The 27,061-nt window shown below is 35.7% G+C and overlaps 1 protein-coding gene across 3 annotated transcripts; it reads left to right on the plus strand.

Moving 5' to 3' along the window:
* Window positions 1-8,965: 8,965 nt before the first annotated feature.
* On the plus strand, window positions 8,966-17,326 carry LOC149161210 (phosphoenolpyruvate carboxylase). Of its 3 annotated transcripts, none has more exons than XM_089436913.1 (12): window positions 8,966-9,121; window positions 9,567-9,801; window positions 10,551-10,942; window positions 11,655-11,739; window positions 13,351-13,573; window positions 13,758-13,861; window positions 14,030-14,117; window positions 14,311-14,465; window positions 14,560-15,558; window positions 15,678-16,064; window positions 16,192-16,485; window positions 16,916-17,326. In XM_089436913.1, the coding sequence occupies exons 2-11, from the start codon at window positions 9,634-9,636 to the stop codon at window positions 16,480-16,482; spliced, it is 2,892 nt and encodes a 963-aa protein (XP_089293039.1). In that variant the 5' UTR covers window positions 8,966-9,121; window positions 9,567-9,633; the 3' UTR covers window positions 16,483-16,485; window positions 16,916-17,326. The 3 variants fall into 3 exon arrangements, with proteins under 3 accessions (XP_089293039.1, XP_089293040.1, XP_089293041.1); XM_089436914.1 differs by lacking the exon at window positions 8,966-9,121 and adding an exon at window positions 9,142-9,242; XM_089436915.1 differs by lacking the exon at window positions 8,966-9,121 and adding an exon at window positions 9,306-9,422.
* The last annotated feature ends 9,735 nt before the right edge of the window (window positions 17,327-27,061 follow it).

The raw sequence follows: 27,061 nt of genomic DNA on the forward strand, positions 1-27,061 counted from the left end.
AATACCACTGAACCGAAGGAGGGAAGCTCCGGTTTTCCTTCATTAGAACTCCCAACCTCCAAGAATTGTCTAATGGGGAGCGGGGTAGCCCTGGCTCTCCTATGACAATAACAGCAGCAGCAGTGGTGATGCTCATCCGCTGCAGGGGCTCGTGAGGAGGAACCTCTCGCTGGACCTCTCCTGCATGGCTGTCGTTCTCGAATTTTGACCATGGTGAGTCCGATTCTTCTTCTGTATGCTTGCGGGTGAGTTTGGAATCGATGGCAGAACCAATTGCTTTCCAAATCTCTCTCTGGTACCCAATCTTCACTCTGAAATCCTCCCCTTGGTAGCAGATTAAACCATTTCCAGAACTGTCGTTGCAATTGTGCCAATTGCCTACGTCTGCTCGACCAGCAACCAGAGTGGCAATGGCCACGGGTATCCAAGCCTCTGGGTGATAGAAACTGCCACCGCCGAGGCCCTCTGTGTTTCCGCCTCTTCCAGCTCTTCTCAGACAATAATTCTTTGCCCGATCCATCGTGCCTGTAAAACGCTGCCTCATTCCCTCGATACAGGCGCACATTAACTTCCTTCTGCATTTCCATCTACCATGCTCCCTCGCCATTAACTGCATTAACGCAGCAGGGGCTTCATTTATCAGCTGACGGCCTTCTCCTGGTGGCCGTGGTGTTAACACGGGGCAGCCCATGCGTGGCATGTGGCTCGCCCGTCCTTCCCAGTCCGCCACCCGCATCCGGGGGGTCATTGTGCAATGTTAAGAAATATAAATAGTTTAATTTTTTTGTTAAGCTACAGGTGTAGATATGGAATTTGGGGAGATATGAGCCACTTGTAGCTCCCTTCATCAACATGAATCAACAATCCAAGACTTGCGTCCTTAATTGGATTCCTTAACAGAAAAATTATCAGCATTAGAGAGCCCCTTTGCATGGGGCCGCATATCTTCTTAAGCATTACATTACATTTGAAGGGGAAGGTTGATTCCCTAAAGCAGAGGCTTAACAAGATGGAAAACTCAAGTTGCCCTCCTTTGCAGTCAACTCAGAAAGGTAGCAATGATCATTTGGGTGCCAATGCAAATAACATTTATCCTTCAACACTAATGACTCTTCTCTCTACAAATTCAAGTACGCCTACTAAAAATTTTGATAAGCAACTCAAAAAATTGATTGTTTTGAGTTATGTCTACTTTATATCCTTTTTGTATCTTTAATCTGTACAAGAATCAAGATTTTTTTTTTGGATCATGCATAACTCAGACCAGTGGCAAGATCCATTTAGTTTGGTATACTCAATATAGGAATTGCAATAATGCTCATCTCTATTTGTACAAAAAAACTTAAGGCCACTTTGATATATATGTATTCAATGAAAGAAGAAGAATCTTCCCATGAACTCAAAAGGAGTTTCTTGGTAATCTATTTGTGTGCTTCAGCTATAGCCTTTTATTAGAATAATGTTTTCTAGTGTTTGTTTAAAAAACAATATTTAAAATACTTTGGAAAGAAAAGAATTGTTTAAAAAACAATATTTAAAATGCTTTGGAAAGAAAAGAAGAGAAAATATATAATTATTTTGGAGTAGTTTATTTGTTCTATGTTTTGGAAATTGTCTTATGAATTCAATGATACAATTTGTGGTGAAATTATGGTTTTTTTTTTTTTTTAAATGCATTTTGAATGCACAAACGGATTCTGTGCCATGAAAATTCCCCAGAGCACTCAGATTATGTAGATTTCTCAACTCAAACTTGCGATTCCAACAAATCCTTACTGGATTTTGGGCAAAATTGACTAGGAAATATGCTCGAAAAAAATCCAAACTGTAGAAGAGTCAGATTACAACATTTTTTTATTTTTTATTTTTTACAAAAACAATTATACTTATATTACCAAAAAATCATGTTATAGTTGCATTTGTTCAATATATAATATATTAGATATTTTGAGAGTGTGCTATCGATGGTTAACGATCTGAATTCAAAATTCACTAAACTAAACTACTCAATATCTAAGAGAACTACATTCCAAAAGTCCATACATTTGTATATTCATGTGAATTTCTTGCATATCAGTAGACAAAAACAATACATGATTATATTGGATTGTGAGCTCAACTTCTATTCACTATTGGTTGAGATATTGATTGAGATTTCTTTTTTCTTTTCTACCACCATCCAAGCTTCTTTTGCATTTGATGTAGACCTTACTAATCCTACTAGTCCTAAATCATCTTGAACTAGTGGTGTTGTTTTCTATAAACTCTTTACTTCTTTAGCATGATCTACACAATTTTCACCTTGTTAAGAATTTAATTGAATCTATGTTCCTTTCTCTAAATCAAGAGAGATAAGTTCTCTTTCTTCAAGTTCTAATGTCACATTTTTTATTGTAATTCTTTAGGCATTCTTTTAGTTGCATCGAAGGATCCACTTGAGATGATGTTCCATTGGATTGCAAGGTTAGTAGATGATCTTCCATAGAGCTAACCTGTAATGTAGAATTACATTGTTGCTTCCTCTTTCTCCTAGTCCCTTTGAGGCAATATACTGTGATGTGCCCTGTATCAAAATAAGCTTTACATCATACAATAAATCTTTTGTCATCCAAATTTGAGGCCAGGAATAGATTTATCTATCAAAATACTAATTATGGTGGAAACCCTTTCCTGAAATCTATTTCCACACAAATTTTCACATGTGAGGAAATGATGTGATTCTCAATTTTTAGCCTTGCATAATGGAATTTATTTAGTCCCGAGGCAATGGTTTGAAGGTAGGGTGAAGCCAAAAAATGCAATTGAAAATTTGGAAACCTCAATTGAACAAGATAAAATGAAATAATATTAGTCAAAGGAACGAAAGGAGTTTAGGGCTTCATGCAAAAAACTAAGTTTCCCCAAAATCAATAGCTTGAATTAATAATCAAATCCATGTCTTCCACTAAATCAAACTCAACTATGAAGAAACCCTTCACACAAGGGTATATGAAGGCATGTTTTTTAATCAAAAGTTTCCAGGAGCTTCAAATCCAATCATCAAGATCAAAGAGCATAAGCCAAATCCCATAAAATGATAAACCAAGCCATTGGATTTTAAAAAAATACACCTCATCATTAGCTTCTTAAACCATGAGAATGGTTAAAACTAGGGATTCATGAACCAAAAAAGAGGAGGAAGGTGAGGGACAATCACAATGATTTTTTTGGATTATATCCTTGAAGGAGATGTTCTTAGATTACTAGAAAATCCAACCTTGAGGTTGCTAGTAGATAATGCACTTGGAGGCCCAAATATGGATGACATGTTGCCAAAATTTCTAGTCAAAGTAGTCTTTATCCCTACTGATGCCATTGAGGATAAAAAAAGATAGGATTAGCTCCTAAGACATGTGGAAAACACTATGAGTGGTTAGGGTTAAACCCTAGCTTGAGGATGTACATTGGGGATGGAAGGCGAGGACACTGCCAACTCCACTGAGGAGAGTGTTAGATGTGTTGTCCTTATATATGTTATATCATGGCATTATATCTATGTGTACAAGCTTATATGTTCATGTGGGTATTCATGGTTGCAGAAACGGGCTCTATGGTGGTTACATTCAATGTATGCTCCCTATTGCACCTCTCAACTCCCTAACTCCTAGTTATTATGGATATTAGATCCTCCAATACAAAAAAATGGCAATCTCCACCTTTTGGCACTTTCCTTGGCTTTTAAGACGACTCAATGGTTGTTTCCCTCTCCCGCTTATGAATTCTTCTTTCGTTCTTGGCATTGACTCTACTACAAACAAATAGAGTCACTAGTAAGTTTTTATCCTCCTTCACTACTTTTTTTAGTTGGCTAAGTTCTTGGTTCTCTTATTTTCTCCTCTACTCCTATTCTACACTCTTCACTCTCTCTTCCTATGTTATCTAAGCTTTGGTATCACTAATTTCTTACGTAGAGTTCACATTGGTTCTTCAAAGAGCTCATTGCCACTATGATGGAGGAGGTGTAAGGGTTCTTAGGTAGGTGTAGACTTTGGCCTGGCTCTATAGAGAGCAAATCCCACCACTTATCAGGGCACAAATTGACAAAGTAGAATATGATTTAAGGGGGAAGCATAATTATTTATTGGAATTGGAGGTGATGGACGTTGTGTCTGCATGGTTTCTAGACGCTAGTCATAGCCGTGGTAGAAAAAACCAATATCTATATACCATTGACTTTTATTGGTGCATGAAGGCACTTTTGGGCAAGGTTTTACTGGACATGAATACCGTGAAAGAGGAAATTCCTTTGGTTTTGGACAATGTGGTGCTACAACTCAAAGAATTGAACGAGCGCCTAATGCATATCGAGGAGACTGTTGATCATGGATCAACATCTCATTGCCCTAGTCTTGATGTTTGAACCCTATTGAGGTTGATACCTCTCCTTCCACTTAATTTTCTCATACTTAGCTTCATTATGTCATTTTTGGTTTACATTAGTATCTATGATAAGGTTGTAGACTAAATAATTATATATTTTCTAGGTAGTTACAGTCAACAGACTCCTCTAAAGGCTCCAGAAATTTCCAATATATTTTATATGATTATACTATCTTTTTGGATAATTTATTTTTTAGCTGAGACAAACTTATATTTTGCAAGTGGTCTGGCTTCCCATCTGGAATGCCATTGATAGACAACAAAAAATCCCTTATGCAACTAGTAGTTACTAATAGAATATTAATTCGCTAGAAAAAAGACCCAACCATGATCCTCCACAAGTAAAGACATCTTAACACACCTAATGGGTTTTTTCTGAGAGAAAATACACAACTTTAATCAAGTTAGAATTGCAAATTATTTTCTCAATTTACATAAAGATTAATCTCATTCTTAAAACTTATTATTAATATCCATAATATATTTTATAAAAATAAAAAGTATATATATATGTGTGTGTGAGAGAGAGTGTGAGAGACAACTGGACTATGCTCATATTTATGTGATATGAGGTTGATTTCAATCACTATTATTATAACCTCTACATGCATCACGCACCCTCCAAACAAAACATGTAAATTATATAAAATTTAAATCAACATCATAAAGAATACCTTAATATTATACTTTACTATCAACTGATCTACCCCATTCTAATAATTTAACAAATATAATAATCAACTTTTATTTATTAAAATTTAATAAATAATTATTATATCATTAACACTAAAATTCCATTAATCTATTTTTACATGTGCATGTTCCATGTCCTACTTTTCCTAACCATAATTTTAATATAACATGATGATTGGTCTCCTCTTCCCTATTAGATAAAAGAAAATATATAAACATAAATAAAACAAATATATATAAGAAGATAATAGGAAAAACAAATTTGCTCCCCCAAAGCAATATGTTTGTATTAATAAAACAAATAGAGTCTTTACAACTTACAGAAAGATATAAAGCAATATTAATTTATAACGCTATCTCGTCGTCATTTGAAAAAGACAAGAATATTTAAAATCCATTCATATGTATATATCATTTTTATACAATCGAATCATTTGCCATCTCGTTCGTGCATGTAGGGTTAAAATAGAATTTCTATATGTTGAATTATATGGGATGAACTTTTTTAAATTACTAATAGAAATTATATGGGAGTTTTTGTTAAGAATAATTTTGTTCGATGAGATATTTAGGATGAGATATTTAGGTTTGATTGATTTTTGTATGATTTTGGTGATAATAATATTTAGGTTTGACTGATTTTTGTATAATTTTGGTGATAATATTTTATGGTTGAGAAAATTATTTTTCTATTCAATATTAGGGTCGGTTTCGACTTTCTCTATATAAAACAAACATTATGTATAACAAACATAATTTGTCAATTGGGTTTATCTTGAGTGGTTGGGAAGAGTGATTGTTATCTTCTCTATTTAAGTTCAAATATTGCAAGTGACATGTTGAGTTCATAACTTTATGTCTTATTGTTATAAGACCTTGAACCTTATGCAATATCTAACCCTTGTTTATATATTAGAGTGTGAGAAGATTGGTGCTCTTTACTTCTGAAATATCTTACCCTTACTTAAACAGTGAATTGCTATAAAAGTAAAGAAAAAATAAAAATACTAAATCAAATCGAGATGTAAGATGTCACAAATAATTCTACATTTAATATTTTTGATAAAACATAAATATGATATGAATTTTACTTCATATATAAATTATTTTTATATTTCTTATTTTACATATAAATGATTTTGTAAGATTATTTTTTATTAGGTGTTTATTTAAAAAAGGTGACCAGGAATTTTTCGTAGTGTAAAGATGGACTAAAAGGATATAGAATTAGCCACAACCTTTAGTTGGTTGGCATCTAAAGTCTCAAAAGGACTTAAATCTCTTGATGGCGCTTCCCAAGTTGTTAAGCAATTGGAAATTATGACCAAGTTGACCTTGCCACCATCGACATTGAAGGAGAGAATATTTTTTTAGGTAGGCATGCTTTAATCAATTTTCTTATCGGAGAATAGCCAACTCTGATATCCTTGGAGTCATGGATTCAACTCCAATCCCCCCTTATGAAATGAGGCATTCAACTATATTTTTGTGGAAATAATATTTTGGATTTCATTTTTAGTTCAAAGAGGACTAAGATATAATCTTCTACAACAGTTGTTAACTCATGGGCTCACTAGAATTGTGCCTCAACACATGGCTCTTAGATTTTGTTTTGGTCAAGGGGACTCTATCCTCAATGCTGGTTTGCGTAAAACTCTTGCACCTCCCCCTCAACCTTTGGGTAAAAAATCCCTTGAGGCTATTAAAAAAATAATGGGAAGTTAGAAGAAATCACTAACTTTAAATCGACATAGTGCACCAAGCTTGCCTTTAAATGAGGTAAATCTGAAATAAGGACTTCTAGATGTAATGGAATTACAAGTTTGCTACTATATTCATGGCCAATCCTTGAATTATGAATATATACCCTTCAAGTGCAATGGGTGCCATAAATATGGGCACTTCAACCAAAAATGTCCTAGGCAAGTCCCCTCTTTCCCATAGAAATGAAGGCTTTAAATCTATCCCAAGAGCAAAAGGACATCCCAAAAATGACACAAAAACTAGCACTGGGTGGAATAAGTTTGTGGCCTTGGAGATTGAGATAGAAGAAGAAGTCCTCCATGAAGAAGCAACAATACACCCTTCACCCATAGAATTGCCAAGCTCTACATCTAGATCAATAAAACCCCAATATATTTTAGAGTAGTGATAAGAGCAAGGGGGAATTTTAGGCAATGGTTTGGGAATTTAGATGGAAAAGGTGAGAGAACCCCAAGCTATAAAGGAGGAGTAAGAAACTCTAGCTTCTTCCCATCCAATTGATGAGGTCCCAATTATAATAAATCTCTTTTGTGCAAGAGCTCCACTTACCTAAGGAAGAAAATCAAGTAGGGAATGCAAAGAAAGAGAGACAAAACATTATGAGAACTTCTTGATGTGACATTAAGTGTTTATGCATTATGTTGTATAAACAATTGATAAGGTAATATCCCTCTAATAATTGAGGTAAAAGACATGATATAGATGAAGAAGAAATTTATAACACCATATCCCATCTAGGAATGGGGGTAAAACTTTTGGGATTATATCACCACTATTAAAACAAGGTGATAATCAATTGTTTAAAACACAAATAATCATTATTCTGTTTTTTTAAAGCTTTATATAGTTTTTTTAATTAAAATTATTAATTTTCATTATTATTATTATTTTTAAAATTATACACCCATTCTTTGTAATATTTTACATAATATACTTACAAATTGTAAAATTAAATATAAATCTTTTATAAAATAAATCTATAATAAACATTATTTAGTGTCTTAAGGTATGATTTAAGTATTAGACGTTTTAGAGTTTTTGGGTAGAATTAGACAATTTTTTTGGGTCAAATCTTGATTTGTGTAATCTAACTATTAAATGTTTTAGATTTTTTTGGGTAGAATGAGACAATTTTTTTGGTCAAATCTTGATTTTTGTAATCTAACTATTAGATGTTTTAGAGTTTTTGGGTAGAATTAAACAATTTTTTTTGGGTCAAATCTTGATTTGTGTTGTTTACACTAGGGTTTTGACTACATATATAGATTTCAACATTATGAAAGGGCTTGGATGGTAGAGAGTTCACATTGAAACTTGTGATTCCAACTAAATTATGGACAAATTAGACCAAAAAAATAATCTGGAAAAACCTCCAAATCACTTGACATATAAACTACAACTTTCCTTAATACATAAAATGTCACCATATTATTTCTTGTAACACCATAATTATATTATTTTTTGTAACACCATAATTTTACGGTTAAATTTCACTTTACATTAATACACTCAAATTTGATTTTCGAAACAAACTTCACATCAAATTATTATTTTCCAAAATTTACTCATTTCACACTTATTTTAATATTATTAACCATCAACCAACAAAATTCATAATTATATTTTTTATTACTTCATAATTATAATATGTAAAAGATTTAAAATTAAACTTTATAAACTATATTTCAAAATCCATTAATTAATTAAAAAATAAAATTAATTCACATTCACACATAATTAAAAATATTACAAAGTGAAACCTCCTTTGAATTTTAAGTTTTTTTATTATATTAAATTATTATTATCCCATAATTCAACAAATCAACACCGACAGCTAATTTTAGTTACAACTAACCATACACATGGCTGACTTCACTCTAAGATTATCTCTTATTACAAACTGTTGATACATTGGCTAGGCTCTAATTTGTTGACCTAAAGAATAAGCACAACCGTTCTTAACGTGCATAAGTATTGCATGCTAGTTGATTATTTCATCTAACCAGTTCATTAACTTCGAAAATAGTTTGCATAATAAATGCAAAAAGTTCTAGTGTATTTTTTTAATCCGAGTTAGTAGGAAATATGTCTCCTGGTTAAAGAGTATAATGCCCCGGAGATTCCTCGTTCTGCCTTTATATACGGCATCTACTTTATGTCTCTCTGCACTTCTCAAGTCTTGGCTAAGCCTCTGCGGTGCCATAGTCAGCCTCGGAGGGCCTATTATTTGTTGTCCTAACAACAGGTGAGACAATTTATAATGCAATGTTCTTCTGTGGTCTACTAAAGATCAAATGGAATATATTTAGCTAGGATCCCTTTTTTTGGCTTGGATTCGTAATAAACTCCCATGCATCTATGAAGCGGTGGGATTATATATATATATATATTTTAATTTCATAGATTGGAGTTTTGTGTTATCGGAAATTAATATGGGAGTTGGGTTCATGCGTACATCCTCTGTGTCAGAGTTAAAGTCAATTGTTTGCCTTTGATTCGTCGTGGGCTTTGGTTTTTTACTGATGTTTTGGGACTCCAGTTGCTCGGTCCAGTCTTTTATGCCCCATTAATATCCCTCTGGCTTTGCAAAAACATAGCTTTGAGCATCTTAACCTGAATCTTGAAATAATTTTTGAGTGGCATCATTGATACTTTGAAGAAATTGTGTTGTTAAATTTTTGTTGTTGCAGAAGGAAGATCAGAATATTGAGGTTTTGGCAAGGGGGAGTTTCGATTTAGGAGCAGTCTATTGCAAAGATGGCTCGTAACAACTTGGAGAAGATGGCATCAATTGATGCCCAGATGAGGCTCTTGGTTCCTGGAAAAGTTTCTGAGGATGACAAGTTGATTGAGTACGATGCCCTTCTACTGGATCGGTTCCTTGACATCCTGCAGGACGTGCATGGAGACGATATCAGGGAGATGGTATGCATCTCTCTCTTATCTTGTTGCAAACATGTTTTATATGTGTGCCCAAATAAGGTGCTTTTATTTAATCTGGTATTGGAAATTTGAAAATACTGAAACTTTAGTGGGTTCCAACAAAGGGGCAATCTATCAAACTTTTTTTCAAGGTGGGCAGAGGCAGACTAATGGGTTCTTACAGTTTCACTCCGGCCTCATACCCTTTTTCAAGCTGGTTTAAGCTGCATCCCCTGTTTTTTGTTTGTTTGGGGGAGGGTGGTGTGTCTGGATAGGACAAACAAACCTAGTTCTACCATACATGTGTTTCTTTGTAAAACCTAAGTGGTTGACCATTCAATTTAGAAGCGGATATATTCCCCACAATATGGTATCACCTCATTATTATCACTTTCAAAAATAGTGTGTATGATGAGGTCTCTTATCATGCAAGTTGAATGTATGCTATTTTTCTGCTTTTTTGTGTTTATGGGCATTGCAGATACGTCATATCTGTTTTCAACACGCAGTTCTTATTCTTTAGATATAAATGCAGACTGGCTTGTTCCTAGCCCAGATCCAAAAAACTAGCTTTGTATTTTTGCTAAATGCACTAGAAACACTATCAGTGTTTATGCTTTTACAGGCCACAAGTCATATACTGAATTAATTTTAAATAATGGAAGTTTCATACTTATTTCTACCTAAAGACAACCAACTTCAGCCTGTAATTGCCAAGATGCTTGGTCTTACTGTAGTTCCTTCTGATGTAGGTCCAAGAATGCTATGAGCGTTCTGGTGAATATGAGGGGAATAATGATCCTTGCAAGCTGGAAGAGTTGGGAAATGTATTAACAAGTCTGGATCCTGGGGATTCGATTGTTGTGGCCAGCTCATTTTCCCACATGCTTAATTTGGCAAACTTAGCAGAAGAAGTTCAGATTGCTTACCGGCGCCGAAATAAAATAAAGAGGGGGAATTTTTCAGATGAAAACAATGCAACTACTGAATCAGACATTGAAGAAACTTTTAAAAGACTTGTATACCAGTTGAAAAAATCCCCGGCAGAGGTGTTTGATGCTCTTAAGAATCAGACAGTTGATTTGGTGTTGACAGCACATCCGACACAGTCAGTCCGCAGATCATTGCTGCAGAAGCATGCCAGGTTCGTTTTACAATCCAATGACATCTGTTTTTTTCTGTTGTTAAATTAGCTGTAGATATTGAGTTGTGCACTTCAATTTTGTTTCTAGTCAAACCTTTGTAATATGTATAATGCTATGACAAATTAACTGTGGCTAATCAACATGGAAACTTTTTATTTTGTATTTTATTGAATGATTTTGGTTTGGAGATGGTGAAGATATTGAATAATTGAGTGCAATGAGCTGCAGCAACATGATATTTAAACTTCTAGTATTATAAATTTAATAGGGTAATCTGGCAACATCATCCTCTTTAAGGTATCTGAAATTAATTATACTTATCACCCATAGATTTTATTCCATCTGCCTTTCACATATGTTCAACTGTAAGCCTTGTTAGGGAGGACTTCATGAGGACAATGAGAGACTTTCACTGTAGATTTCAGATTCCGGATACTCAGGAATATTTTCTCATACCGAGTTGTGCCTAATGTTTGGCTACAATATTTTAGATTGAGATTCTGAAAATTTATAAGCAGATTTTAGAAATGCAAATTTGTAAAGAAATCTTGGAGCTGTTTTCTCTAGGATGGCATTCTGATAGGGCGTTATAGTCTACAATGCTGTTTTAAAACTGGTTGAGAGATCTTACAATATAATTATTTAAAGAATTTTGACTCTACAAAAGTTGTTATTACAAATAACAAGATAGTTCTGTGCTTGTTCTTGCAGGATTAGAAATTGCTTGTCTCAGTTATATGGGAAAGATATTACCCCTGATGAGAAGCATGAGCTTGATGAAGCTTTGCAAAGAGAGGTAATATACGATCCACTAATGAATCTTATCTCAGTTATTGCTGTATTATACTATGCCTATAATATAGAGTAAAAGGCAAATAAGGTTAATCGACTCATACATGGTCCTGTCTTTTCATTCTTCCTCTCTTTTCATCCACTTGCAGTCTTTTATACATGCAAGCAGAGATCCCGAAACAATACAAAACTGGGACCCCCAAAATACATTTTGCATTTTTTTCTGAAGCACATTTAGACAGACCATCTTCACACATTGCCAGAGTCCAGACTGCAGACACCTAATAAATGATTTTGAACCAGAGTTTTATAATCACCAAGGATGAAAGGTCGTCAATGCAAAGTCTGAACTATATATGTTGAAATTTAAACTGCACTATGTCTCATCGATACAGTCCTCGTGACTTTACAGTCTCCAAAAGAAATTAAAATTGCTTTACTGTCTCCTGTATACCACAAGGTCCACAGTCAGAGTTCTGCAAAGTTTGATTTAGCCTGCCTAGCTTTTGTGGGAAGACCCTGATATACAATGAGCCAAGCAAGTGGCCTGATTTCCCTGACTTTTAACGAAAGAGTGATAAGTTAGACGCTTCTGTAAGCATTTTCTTTTGTGCAAATGAAGTTCCTTTTGAAGTTTTATTTGGCAATTTTTCTTAATGATCTTGATCCACAGTCACTGTTTTCATTTATTTATGTATTTACTCTAAAAATTGAGTCTTAACATTGATGCTTAAGTTCACTGGTTGTAACATCATCAACTTTATTATTTTCACTACACACATACATTGTTTCTTTGTACTACTATATGTATAATGTGTGCAAGCTATTTGAGTCTTTGCTGAGTGCTCTGTTCCTAACAATAATCTTCATATGTGAAACCATCACATCAATTAAGATATGTGAAAGTCTTATCCTTTTCAATCTTTGCGAAATCGTCGTCTCAATGTATGTGCATCTGTGTTACATTTTCACATACATTTAATGTGCTAAATGGGTCTATGACTCTGCAGGCCTTCAATGAAGATATGTGCATCTGTGTTAAATTTTCACATACTTTTAATGTGCTAAATGGGTCCATGAATCTGCAGGCCCTCAATGAAGATGTGTGCATCCGTGTTACATTTTCACATACATTTAATGTGCTAAATGGGTCTATGACTCTGCAGGTCTCCAACCATATTTTCAATAAGGGATGCAGTAGTCTTCAGCTGTAAAGCACATCTTACATCTTTGCTATAATGCATATCTATTGAATACATCTTTGTTTTCATTTCCCTGATTTCCAGAGAGGGCTTGAGAAACTTGGAAGTACTAATTAGAAATGATGCTGACAGCCTTTGTTACACTTATCGTCGGTCCTTCTGATATCTGCTGTTCTTTCCTACATTAATAGAACTTATTTTACATCTATAGCAATCAAGGCATTTGAAAAATGCAGAATAGAGAACTGTGGAAAATTTATAATTTGATACATTTTTCTGCATCTGATACGTGATCATCTGTATTCCAATGTAACTCATAAACATGAAATTTGAGTATTGAATTTTCAAATATCTTATTTTGCAGTGTAAGTTAGTGGTGATTTTTGTTTTTATTTTTCCATCTGTTTTTTCAGATTCAAGCTGCCTTTCGCACAGATGAAATTCGGCGTACTCCTCCTACTCCACAAGATGAGATGCCAGCAGGAATGAGCTATTTTCATGAAACAATTTGGAAGGGTGTCCCTAAGTTTCTGCGCCGTATTGATACTGCCCTGAAGTCAATTGGGATCAATGAACGAATGCCATATAATGCACCTATTATACAGTTTTCTTCATGGATGGGAGGTGATCGAGATGGTTAGTATATATTTTGAATACCATCATGACCTTAGGTGTAATCATCTGTGTGATGTGCGTGCTCTTCTAAGGAAATTTGGCTGGTGCCTGTTTTGTCCTAATTTACCTATTTGACAATTGTATAGGCTTTTGCAGGCTCTGATAAAAATGCAAATGACGCCTGATGCTTTAAATTCTATTACAGGAAATCCTAGGGTAACTCCGGAAGTAACAAGAGACGTGTGCTTACTTGCAAGAATGATGGCAGCTAATTTATATTATTCCCAGATAGAGGATCTTATGTTTGAGGTGTGGAATTAAGCCCTCACAGTTTGTCATTTTTTTGTTTAGATGTTTATATATTACTATTTTATTGTTTTGATTGTATATAAGCCCCTTCTTTCTACTGGATTAGTTAGAACACTTAAGTTTTATAACTAATTCTAGCTGCTTACTGTGATATCTATATCTTTTCAGTTGTCCATGTGGCGTTGTAGTGATGAGCTGAGAGCACGAGCGCTACAACTCCACAGTGCATCAAAGAAAGATGCAAAGCATTACATAGGTATTGGTAGTCTCAGCCTATCCAGATTTGTCTTTTGGAAACATCACAACAGCAAAGATTTCAAAACCTTCAATGAATCATTCTATTTTAGTTATTACATAGGCTGTCAGACTTCATTATTCTTTTACCTTTGTCATTATTTTCTTTTCCTGTTTACAAGGCACTGCTTAAGAATGTATGGACTTTGGTGCAGAATTTTGGAAACAAATTCCTCCAAATGAACCTTTTAGGGTGATACTGGGAGATGTACGAGACAAACTGTACAATACTCGTGAACGTACTCGCCAATTACTTTCTAGTGGAATTTCTGACATACCAGAGGAAGTAACCTTCACAAATGTTGATGAGGTAAAAGTAGATTCCCAAGTGATGCATATTTTGTATTTACTGGTGGCATAATATGTTGGTAGTTTGGCTGATACCATCCTGGTTTTGCTTCCAGTTTTTGGAGCCACTTGAACTTTGTTACCGATCACTGTGTTCCACTGGAGACCAGCCAATTGCAGATGGCAGTCTTCTTGATTTCATGCGTCAAGTTTCAACCTTCGGTCTGTCACTTGTTAGGCTGGATATTAGACAGGAATCTGACAGACACACTGATGTTGTTGATGCAATTACAAAGCATTTAGGCATTGGATCCTACAAAGAGTGGTCAGAGGAACAACGACAAGCATGGCTTTTGTCAGAACTACAAGGGAAACGTCCCTTGTTTGGGCCAGATCTCCCGAAAACAAATGAGGTTCGAGATGTTCTAGACACATTTCATGTGATATCTGAGCTTCCTGCTGACAACTTTGGAGCTTACATTATTTCAATGGCAACTGCAGCATCAGATGTTTTAGTAGTTGAGTTATTACAACGGGAATGCCATGTAAAAAGGCCATTACGTGTTGTACCATTATTTGAGAAACTTGCAGATCTAGAGGCTGCTCCTGCCGCTTTGGCTAGATTGTTTTCAATAAACTGGTACAGAAACAGAATTGATGGAAAGCAAGAAGTCATGATTGGTTACTCTGATTCTGGAAAGGATGCTGGTAGGCTAAGTGCAGCTTGGGCTTTGTACAAAGCACAGGAGGACCTTATTAAGGTTGCTAAAGAATTTGGTGTTAAGTTGACAATGTTCCATGGTCGTGGAGGAACTGTAGGCAGGGGGGAAGGCCCAACCCATCTGGCCATATTGTCACAACCTCCAGATACAATTCATGGCTCTTTTCGGGTCACTATTCAAGGGGAAGTTATAGAACAGTCTTTTGGTGAGGAACATTGGTGTTTCAGAACTCTCCAACGATTTACTGCTGCCACTCTGGAGCATGGAATGCGGCCTCCAGTTGCACCAAAGCCCGACTGGCGTGCACTGATGGATGAAATGGTTGTTGTTGCTACAAAGGAGTACAGATCAATTGTTTTCCAGAACCCGAGATTCGTTGAATATTTTCGTTCTGTAAGTGGCACAAGTGTTTTTTTCTTCTTTTCTCTGTATTTTCCAGAACTTATGCAAGAAAGAAAACATTTCCTTATTCATGTTTTAGTTCTGAATTTTTCTTTCATGAAATGTACCAGGCAACACCAGAATTGGAGTATGGTCGAATGAACATCGGGAGTCGCCCCTCAAAAAGGAAGCCAAGTGGAGGAATTGAGTCACTCCGTGCCATCCCATGGATATTTGCTTGGACACAAACCCGATTTCATCTTCCTGTTTGGCTAGGATTTGGTGGAGCATTCAAGCATGTTATGGAGAAGGATATAAGAAATCTCCATACGCTGCAGCAAATGTACAATGAATGGCCATTCTTTCGGGTTACAATTGATCTAGTTGAAATGGTTTTTGCAAAGGGTGATCCAGGGATAGCTTCTTTGTATGACAAACTACTGGTATCTGATGATTTGTGGGTCATTGGTGAACAATTGAGGGCTAACTATGTTGAAACCAAAGATTTGCTACTGCAGGTAAAAACAGTGGGCTTTCTTTGTCTGGATGAATGGTGTACACTAGTTTACTGGAAAATTGAACGGGTCAAGAAATTATCTGTTATTTTGATGGCATGCTAAGTGGCTCAAAAATTGTGTGATACAGGTTGCTGGACATAAAGATCTCCTTGAAGGTGATCCATACTTGAAACAGCGGCTCAGACTTCGTGACTCATACATTACAACTCTGAATGTTTGCCAGGCTTATACCTTGAAAAGAATTAGAGACCCCAACTATCATGTAAATCTTAGGCCTCATTTGTCAAAGGAAAGTTCAACCAAACCGGCAGCTGAATTGGTCAAACTTAATCCAACGAGTGAGTATGCGCCAGGTCTGGAGGATACATTAATTCTAACCATGAAGGGCATAGCAGCTGGTATGCAGAACACTGGTTAGAAGGTGAGTCAATGTTATTAGGAGATCTTAGATTGTTCTCATTTTTTTCATTTTATTGAAATTATTTTTATGCTTTAAATGGAGTTACGAGGGTTCATGTGCATTTATGGAGACTGGGGTTTCACAGGGGATGTGTCCCCAGGCATCTGGGATTCATCCTTTGTGTTCCAAGGACAAGGAGGACACACTTAGTATGTTTTCTCCCATCATTGGAAGTGCAGGGGATGGCTTTGGGGTATTCCCAACCCTTCCCTATACAAAAAGGCTGTCGTAGGGATGTCGAGGGGACATCTCTTGACCCAAGGAGGATGCCCGGGTGTCCCCTATAGGTCTGGTGCCTTGTAAAAAAATAGAGTAAAATTTAGTGTTTTGGCTTTAGTTCAACTGCTATATAGTCTGATATTGTAAGTTAAAACTACTGGCTGTGTTACAGGGTTTTGGCAACAGATCAAGTATTTCTCACATTAGGACTATAATGGAGGTTTCTTGAGACCTACTTGTGAGGGGCCTTATCCAGATTCCAGTGTTAAAGGCAGCTTCTAAATGTGTCAAAGCACCAGCAAAAATAGTGATCTGCCAGTGTAGATATGGTAATTTAATAAGCTTGAGAAGAGAGTGCATGCTGGTTGTCAGTTGATAACTGTCAAGGATTTTAGTATAACGAGTCGAGGATCGTTATGATCTATAAGATCCCTAATACATTTATATATATATATATATATATGGAAAAACCTAAAACATGTATTTTTGTTAACTGGACTTGAGGACCAGGCCTCCTTTATATGCAAGGCTTGGGAAGTACAATGATTGAACTTGATGAATGCATTAATAATGATCTTTAGCATGCTGTGGTTTGTGGCATGAATGGATTGATTTTAGCACTAGTCTCATTTTCTTTCAAAAGTAGCACAGATTTGTCTAGCAATTCAGAGATGAGATGGATATTTTTCTCTATGTTGATTAAGGAAAGGATCAATAAGTCTTCTCATCTGTCATTTTCAAGACGCCGAAAGACCTCAATTTTCATTTCCCCTGCTTATGGCCAAGCTTGTTCAAATCATCTTTACATCTCCCAGGCATTTGTTTCCTCATTCTATAATGGTTAAATAATACAATGATCATTTGAAAATTGGAATTTTATTCTAATCTACATATTGCCAATTCCTGGGAAAGCCATTCCTTCTATCAAGTTATTAGGGAAGCCACACTTGTTTTAATCTGAAATTTGTGGGCATTTTTCTGATCGTTGGTATTGTTATCTATTTTTGCTATGTTCAAATGATTGGATTTAGTTTGTTAGCAACTAAATCCATTTTCAACCTTTCATATCGTTGTGAAATAGATGGAATCTTGTGGACTGCGGGGCCTATTTTTCCTAAGTTATTAAACCTTGGGAAAACTGGATTGACATCTTGCTTGGAGAGATTTGTTCAAAATGCTATAATGAAAGTGTTTTCTTCGACCTTTAATGTCCGTACTAATTCTGGTGGTTTTTATGATATGCCTGCAAGCCCTTTTTTGTTTTCAGAGTTGTCTACTTGTAATACCTACTATCTATTCATTTTCATGACAAGTTTATGAGGGCTGAAGTTCCTTGCCACACATGCTTTGACTTCCCTTTACTTTTTCCAACCATAAACACCTTTTCTTTTGAAATAACAATGTCATACTATGTTATGTCAACAATCTTTGATATATTATATATACTTGTGACAAGAAGTGCCAAATATAAACATCATTTTTTAAAAGTTAGAATGTCATAATATATTATGTCAACAATCTTTGATATATTATGTACTTGTAAACTGAGTGGCCAATACCATATGCCTTCACTACAAAAATGCTCCTAAATGAATCCATTTCCTGCTCCCAATAATTCCTTATGTTGAAGGTTGTGGCTGGTGATAAATATTGAAGGACTTATTTATATCGTTCTAGGGTATAATTTAATCTGGCCTACGCTTGACAGGTTCAAGATAGTTACCTTTTTCTAGAAAGTTCAAATAAACACGAAACAGGATTTAAAAGATTGGTTCCATCTCCATCTCTTCCTACGCAAACATAGCATCACATCTCTTGACCCTAATACATTTATAGCTGCAAAACAATATAACATGAAGCCTTGTTTCCCTTTTACATATGCAGTCGCGAAACAGAGTTTTCTTATGCAATATATGAGTTGAGCTTTTAATATTGGTAATTGCATTGAGAGAAACAAGGTAGACTCTAGGTTGCAGGGAAGTAGATATATTACATTTATTCATCATGTGTAAAGTAAATAAAATAAAATGTAATTCATGATGTGAACAAAGAAGATGAAAAAGTTGATTATGGTAAATGTAAAAGGATAAAAATAATAAATAATGTATTTCAGGTATGAAGACTGAAATTAAAAGATAATCCTCCAAGTTTAATTGATTTTAATATTTGGGGTTGACAAAGTATAATATAAAATATTGAACCAATGCCTTAAATGCCTCACTAATACCAATCATTTCCTTGCCTTAAATGCCTCACTAATAAATTGGTATGTCATGCTTTTTTTTTTTTTTTAATCTTAAATGACTTAGTAAAACCACATCTTGCCATTGATTTGTCAAGTTTAATTACATTTCCTTCACTGAAATGTATCACTAATAGTTTGTTACGATATGCTTCTCTTAAATGCATTATATTTAGCAGGTTGTTAGATCTCTAGCTAGACATGTTTTCAGATACTATTATATAGACTTGGCTTAGATGCCATATTACTCATGGTTGAATAATTGGGTTTTTCCTTTAAATGCTTTTGTTATAGATTTTTTTTTGGCAATGAACAACTTGTCATGGTTTTATTGTATAGACTTGGCGTAGATGTTGTATTACTTTAGTTGAGTGAGTATGAGTTCTTCCTTTAAATGCTTTATGACATGCTAGTTTGTGGGCAACAGACAACTTGCCATTTATGAGTTATTCAAGGGCTAATAAGGATTTTGAAGTCATTTCATCTAATTGTATACAACATGGTTTACACACACATACTCAATTGTTTAAAAATTAGAATAAAAATCTCTATCATTGCATTTGATTAATACATAATGATCCTATCATCTATGTAGTGTTGGTAATAGGTTTTATTTTTCAAATTTTACTTGAGAATACATGCAATTAAAAAAAAAGACCTCACAGTGTGTATATATATATATATATATATATATATATAAACTTTTCTTGCTATTTGCCCATTATAATATATAAACTTGACATTTATAAATTCTAGTAAATTGATCACATAAGAAAATAACATGGCAATTCATAACGAAATCTTAGTTCTCAATAGAAAAGCCATGCCCATTGCGGGTTTAATTTCAGTTTCTTCAATGTCCTACATTCATTTTTCCATTTAATTGCCCACACTAATTTATAAATTCTAGTAAATTGATCACACAAGAAAATAACACAACAATACATAAAGAAGTCCTAGTTCTCACTAGAAAAGCCATGCCTATTGTGGGTTACTTTTATTCATCTTCTTCATTGTCCTAAATTCATTTCTCCATTTTTTTCCATTCATCTTTATGCTTCCCTATTCCTTGTTGCTGTCTAAGTCTTCCCTCTATGCCTCATAGACTGATCCAATGGACTTTGAGGGCCTACTTACCATTCGCTGTGAGCTTCTAGTGAAACCAATTATCATGTGATGTTGCATATCACTATTAGAGGCCAATTTATTCATTCATCTATTATGGGCTTTAATCGTGTTTCCAAGCCCTCATATCAAGTCTACTAGGCATCTATGCGATTGCCAATGCCTTGGTATAGGTGAGATATCACTTCCTACAAGACGTCCAATTATTTATTGTTAGCTTGATAATGCTTCTCGAGTTTAAAATTGCGCACTCGACACATTATTGGGTATGTGTTATATTCTTTGCACGACTAACCACATGTATGTTGTATTGGGCACATCGTCCCCATTTTTTTTGGGAGATTTTTTGCTTCTATTTTTGGCACACGGTTTTCACTTCTAGTGGTTTCGTGGTGCACGATGGTTCAATCCATGGTTTTGTAATTCTAGTTGAGGAACTACAGTGGTATTCTAATCTAGGGTAAATGAATTGACCGTTTATGGATGCCACGAGACATACATATTGTATTATAATACTGTAAAGAAGAGATAATTAAAATTCTTTTTGGATTTCTCAGTTTGCATTTCTGGATAAAATCTCTGTGTTAATGTGTGCATGCCATTGCATCTTTTCTATTTGATTAAGAATTTGTATGTAACAGTTCACTGTACGTGGTTAAACCCTACATTAGGCATCATAGTAGTTTTGACTTCAAAAGGACATCTTTGTGGCTAAGATGTTTGGCTCAGGCTTATGGTAGACCCTTGTTAGAGTGGGAGATACGTGGAATCAATTGTTGTGGTGAAAGGAAATGACACACATTTCAAAGATAGAGATTGAAAATTTGATGTGTAGACTTTTACGTTGTAGAAGTTCAAAATGGAAGATTTGTTGGTTGACAAAATCAATGGATCCCTGTGGACTTAGGTACTTTGCATCGATGAGGACGTCAACAAAAGACTAGACTAAGTTGGATCGAAAGGCAAAGAGCACAATACAATTATGTATCTCAAATTCAATATTGTTGTTTGTGGAGAAGCTACAATGAAGGCATTGTGGATCTTGTTAGGGACTTTGTATTAGTCTAACTCCTTGATAAACAATTTGTTCCTATGGAAAAAACTATATAATCTAAGTATGAAGGATGGAGATTCGATGACAGAGCATTTGAATGTCTTCAATATTGTGCTAAGTCAACGATTATCTACTAATATTAAGATTTCAGATCAAGATAAGTGTATCAGATTGTCGTGTTCTTTACCAAAATCATGTTGAGAAATGTAACTAGTTTTAGTCTTTATAATTGTTGTACTCATTTCAATATGTATCCTATGTAACAAACAAGAAAAATGAAAAGAAAAAATATTATTATCAAAGCATGGGTTTCATGCTCATTATTGATGGTCTTTTAGGTAAAAGCATGTTCTTGGTGCTTCTAGGGTATGTTAGGTCTTAGGACTTATTGTCACGAATCAAAGGAGTTAACATCATGTTTATAAGACCCTTCTGGGAAATTTGTAATTGTAAAAAGAATTATTTTTGAGTCTAGAAAGTCCTGGAATCTCCAAGAGTACAAGTTGGCCCTGGGATCCTCAAGTCAGCCTAAAGGAGGGAATTTGACCCCTTGAGAAGGCTATAAAAGGAAGCAATTTGACCTCATTTGGATATACACACTCACAAGTTTGATCTATCAAGGAAGGAGTTCGATCTGTAGCTAGGAAGCAAGGAAGAGGAGAGCGAAAATCTAGAAGCTGGGAGGATGAAATTTGTTGTTTTTGGGCTCTATCTCTCTCACATGTATGAAGAAGTTAGGGTTTCTGCAGCTAGAAAGAGGTCGAAGTTGCAGGTCCAAATTGCTGGGGAGTGAAGTTGTTCATGGGAGTAGAATTGCAGGAACAAGTTGCTGGATAAAGCGAAAACCTTGTCTTGACATCATTGACGTTGGGAGAGTTGTCTTGCTCTAAGTAGGTCTTAGAAGGAGGTTGTGTTAGGGTTTCCAAGAAGCTGTAGGGACGAAGTTGCCAGGTTGAAGCTACAGGTCGAGTAGTAGTACTGAAGTTGGTAGGTCGAAGTTGCAAGGAAGAAGTAGTTTGGTACAGGAACAAGGAAGGTCTTGAGGAAGGGATGACTTAGTGTTGGGAGAAGGAGTTGGTCTAGGGATTGGGTCACTGTATCTCATTTGAAGCAAATTCCAGGAAGAGAAGAGTTTCTAGGTTTTCCCTTTGGAGGGGTTTTTCCCTGGCTGAGAGCCTGTTATGAAACCAGCTCACAAAAAGATAGAAAAGAGAGATCCACGCCTTAGAATTCAGCCTCTTCGAGGGGGCAACCTCCTTTACATTACATAAATGAACAATTCTTCGATGATTCAAATGACAAAACCTCCTTTCTATATATAGGAGTCTAAGGAGTCACAATATAATCCAGCCGACCTAACAATAATAATATAAAGCCACAAAAATAACAATAGAGGGATTCTATGGGCACATTAATAACAATATGGGGTAATGGGGGCACAACAATATAAATAAGGGGTATAACTACAATAGTAATGGGGTAATCACTAGTATTATAGGGACCCAACATGCCCCTCTCCTTCAAAAAAGTGTTGTCCTCAACGCTTGAGTAGTTCTGGATACTTCTGCATAAAATTCTCATCCTCCCATGTGGAATCTTCAGCGGATAAGTTCTTCCACTTGATAAGATACTCTGAAATTGATCGATTTCGTAGCTGTCGAGTTCTTGTTTCTATAACTGCTTCCGGTTCCAATATAATTTTTCCTTCCTCGTCAAGTTCTGGCAATATTGTTTGAACTGGGAGCTTGTCGCCTATAACCTTCTTTAAACATGAAACATGGAAAACTGGGTGCAATCGAGAAGCTGCAGGAAGCTCCAATTTGTATGCCATAGTACCAATCTTTTGCAACACCTTGTACGGACCATAATACTTTGGTGATAATTTATTATCCTTCTTAGCTTGCTTGAGGGACATTTGCTTATATGGTTGTAGCCGTAGGAATACCCAATCACCTACATCAAAACTTCTTTCACTGCGATGTTGATCTGCCTGTTGTTTCATTCTATTCTGTGCCAACACGAGGTTATCCTTTAAGAGTTGGAGGACTTGTTGTTGATGTTCGATGTGATGTTCCACTGCCTGAACCTTAGAATTTTCTCTTAAATATGATGTGATGGATGGTGGTTGATACCCATAAAGTGCCATAAATGGGGTCATTTTTGTTGCTGTATGGAAGGAAGTGTTATACCACCATTCAGCCAGAGGCAACCATTTGACCCATTGTGTCTGTTTATCAGATACAAAGCAACGAAGATATCCTTCCAAACATTTGTTTACTATCTCAGTTTGCCCATCAGATTGAGGATGATAAGATGAGCTATGAGCTAACTGAGTACCAAGACAAGAAAATAATTCTGTCCAAAAATTTCCAGTGAAAATGGGATCTCTGTCACTTACAATAATCTTTGGGTTTCCATGTAGCTTTTGAACTGTTTCCATAAATGCAGTAGAAACTGTACTGGCTTTAAATGGATGTGATAATGCACAAAAGTGTGCATACTTGGTAAGTCTGTCAACTACCACCATGATGACACTCTTTCCCTCAGACTTGGGTAAACCTGTGATAAAATCCATTGAAACCTCCTCCCAACGTTGGCTTGGAATGGATAAAGGTTGTAATAGACCCGGTGTCTTAATTGTTTCAACTTTATTTTGTTGGCAAACCAAACATTCCGCCACAAACTTTTGAATATCTGATTTAAGGCCATCCCAAAAAAATTCCTTCTTAACCCTGTGGTAAGTTTTTAAAAATCCTGAGTGCCCTCCTAAGGGAGAAGTGTGCAATTCCATAAGAATCTTTTGTTTTAGCTGGGAATTCTTACAGAGGTATAAGCGATCTTTGTACCATAACGAATCATTTTTCCAGCTAAATGTATCAGACGTACTGGAATCTTGTTGTAGCTTTCGAATAAGTGCCCACACTTCTTCGTCATTCTTCCATTCCTCCCTTGCTTCATTTATCCAATCTGGTTGGATAATAGAAATGGCGCACAACAATGCTTCCACATCCTCATCCTTTCTTGAGAGTGCATCTGCCACCACATTTTGCTTCCCTTTTTTGTAGATGATTTCAAAGTCATAACCCAACATCTTTGTGACCCACTTTTGTTGCTCTTCAGAGGATAATCTTTGTTCTAAAAAGTATTTAAGGCTATCATGATCTGTTTTTACCTTGAAGTGTCTTCCCATTAGGTAGGGTCGCCATTTCTTAAGTGCATGGAGTATTGCCAACATTTCCTTCTCATAAATAGCTTTGCTTAAAAACTTTCCCTTGATTGGACGACTTTCAAAAGCAATGGGTCTTTCATCTTGCATTAGAACAGCACCAATTCCATTTCCTGAAGCATCACATTCCACAATAAAGGTTTTTGTGAAGTCCGGTGTAGCTAAGACCGGTGCTTGGCACATTGCCTCTTTAAGATGTTCAAAGGCCTTTGTTGCTTCCGGAGTCCATGAAAATGCATCTTTCTTCAATAATGTTGTTAGAGGTGCTGCTATTCTCCCATAATTCTTAACAAACTTGCGATAATACCCTGTCAACCCAAGAAATCCTCGCAGATGCTTTATGGATGTGGGGATTTTCCATTCCTTAATGGCTTTAATTTTGCTAGGGTCTACCTTAACTCCTTCATGAGATACAATATGACCCAAATATTCCACCTCCTGGACTCCAAAGAAACATTTGGATCTTTTTGCATATAATTGTTTCTCCTCCAATAGTTGTAGCACCCTGTCAACATGTTCAACATGATCCTTCCAAGACTTGCTGTAGATTAGTATATCATCAAAAAATACTAACACAAATTTTCTAAGGAATGGTTTGAAAATTGAATTCATCAAACCTTGAAATGTTGAAGGTGCATTGGTAAGGCCAAAAGGCATGACCAAAAATTCATAATGACCCTCATGAGTTCTAAATGCCGTTTTCGGAATGTCTTCAATCTTCATTCTGATTTGATGATATCCTGAACGAAGATCCAACTTGGTGAAGTAAATTGATCCATGCAATTCATCCAGTAATTCATCAATGACAGGAATGGGGAACTTATCTTTAATAGTGAGCTTGTTGAGCTCCCTATAATCGGACACATGCGCCATGATCCATCCTTCTTGTGCACCAATACTACTGGAGCAGAGAAAGAACTTTGACTCGGTTGAATTATACCAGCCTCTAGCATTTCTGCAACCATACGTTCAATTTCACTTTTTTGGACATAGGGATATCTGTACGGCCTGATGTTTGGAGGAACACTTCCTGGAATCAGATGAATAGCATGATCATGATCACGCATAGGTGGGAGACCTTTGGGAGTCTCAAATACCTTGGAATGATTGTCCAGGACTTTTTGGAGATCTGGAGAAATAGATGATTCCAATGTGGAAACATCTAGCGAACATAATTGTGCAATTACACCTCTTTGCTCCTTTTTTAGAAGCTTTGTCATACCATTAGAGCTGATTATCTTTCCTGGTTTCCCTGCAATACCCCTTAATTCAACTTCCTTTCCTTCCACAGAAAATTTGATGAAAAGTTCTTGAAAATTAAAAGCTATTGTACCCAAGGATTGTAGCCATTGGACTCCTAGTACAACATCAGCACCTCCCATTGGAATGGAAAGCATTGGGCTAGTCAATACATATTCTCCCATGGATAGCTTGATATTATGGCACTTTCCAGAGCAATTTATTGTTCCTCCATTTGCAATCATCACTTGACACTCTGGTGCTGGATATAGGAAGCAATTCAATTCTTTTGCTACCCTACAATGAATAAAATTGTGGGTGCTTCCTGAATCAATCAACACTATTACCTTTTTCTTCTTGATTTGTCCTTCTATCTTGATGGTTTGAGGAGTGGTAATTCCCGCCAATGCATTACAAGATATGGTCGGATTTATTTGTTCTTCATCTAGGCTTTGTTCCTGGAGTATATCCTCTTCTTTTGACCTTTCTTGCTCCTTTTCTTCTTCCTCTTCACAATCTATGTAGAATAATTTCTTCTCAGCACACTTATGACCTTTAGTGTATTTGCTATCACAACTGTAACAAAGCCCTTTTGCTCTTTTTTCTTCCAATTGTTGTGGTGTCAACCTTATAGGTTGTGGAAGACTAGGGCAACAACACTTCCGTCTTTATAGTTGTGAGTGGTATGCTTCCTGGTTGCCATAATTTTGCTTTCCATTTTTCTTGCTAACCTGAATGCCTTCTCTAATGAATCAGGTTCCCAAAGGCGAACATCATGTTGGATATTATCCTTTAAAGACCCTATGAACACATCAATCCTATGCTCCTCTGGAATATCTTTTACCCTTATGTTCAATTTTTGGAACTCCTCAATGTGCTCCATTATTGAACCCTTTTGTTTGAGACTTATCAATTGGCTAAAAAAAGTGTTGCTTTTTGTATCCTCATAATGTGCTATCAATTCTTCCGTAAAAATTGCCCAAGTGATAAATTGTTTACGAGAGCAAAGCCATTGATACCATACAAACTGATTTGGTTCCAAATATAAAGTTGCCATACGTACCTTTTGTGTGTTTTGCACATTATTGAGATCGAAGAATTGCTCCATCTGTAATATCCATGTGGCGGGATCCTTGCCATCAAACTTCCTCATATCGATTTTTGGAATATGGTGGGTCTTCGATCCAACATTAGAGTCTATGGAATCATGATTAACATTTCTTTTGTTCTCATCATGAGTTTCCTTTACTACCTTTTCACCATTAGTAAGTATTTCTTGTAGAAAATTTGTCAAATCTGTCTTCAAACTGCCATGTCTGTCTTCAAATCTGTCTTCAAATTTGTCATGTCTTTCTTCAAATCTGTCTTCAAATCATCCATCTTAGCTTCCATGCCCTTTATCTTAGATTCCACGCCATTTATCTTAGCATCT

The sequence above is a fragment of the Pinus tabuliformis genome, chromosome 5_2 (assembly GCF_031772625.1).
Source record: "Pinus tabuliformis cultivar Carrire ecotype Pingquan chromosome 5_2, CPIR1, whole genome shotgun sequence".
NCBI classification, from domain to species: domain Eukaryota; kingdom Viridiplantae; phylum Streptophyta; class Pinopsida; order Pinales; family Pinaceae; genus Pinus; species Pinus tabuliformis.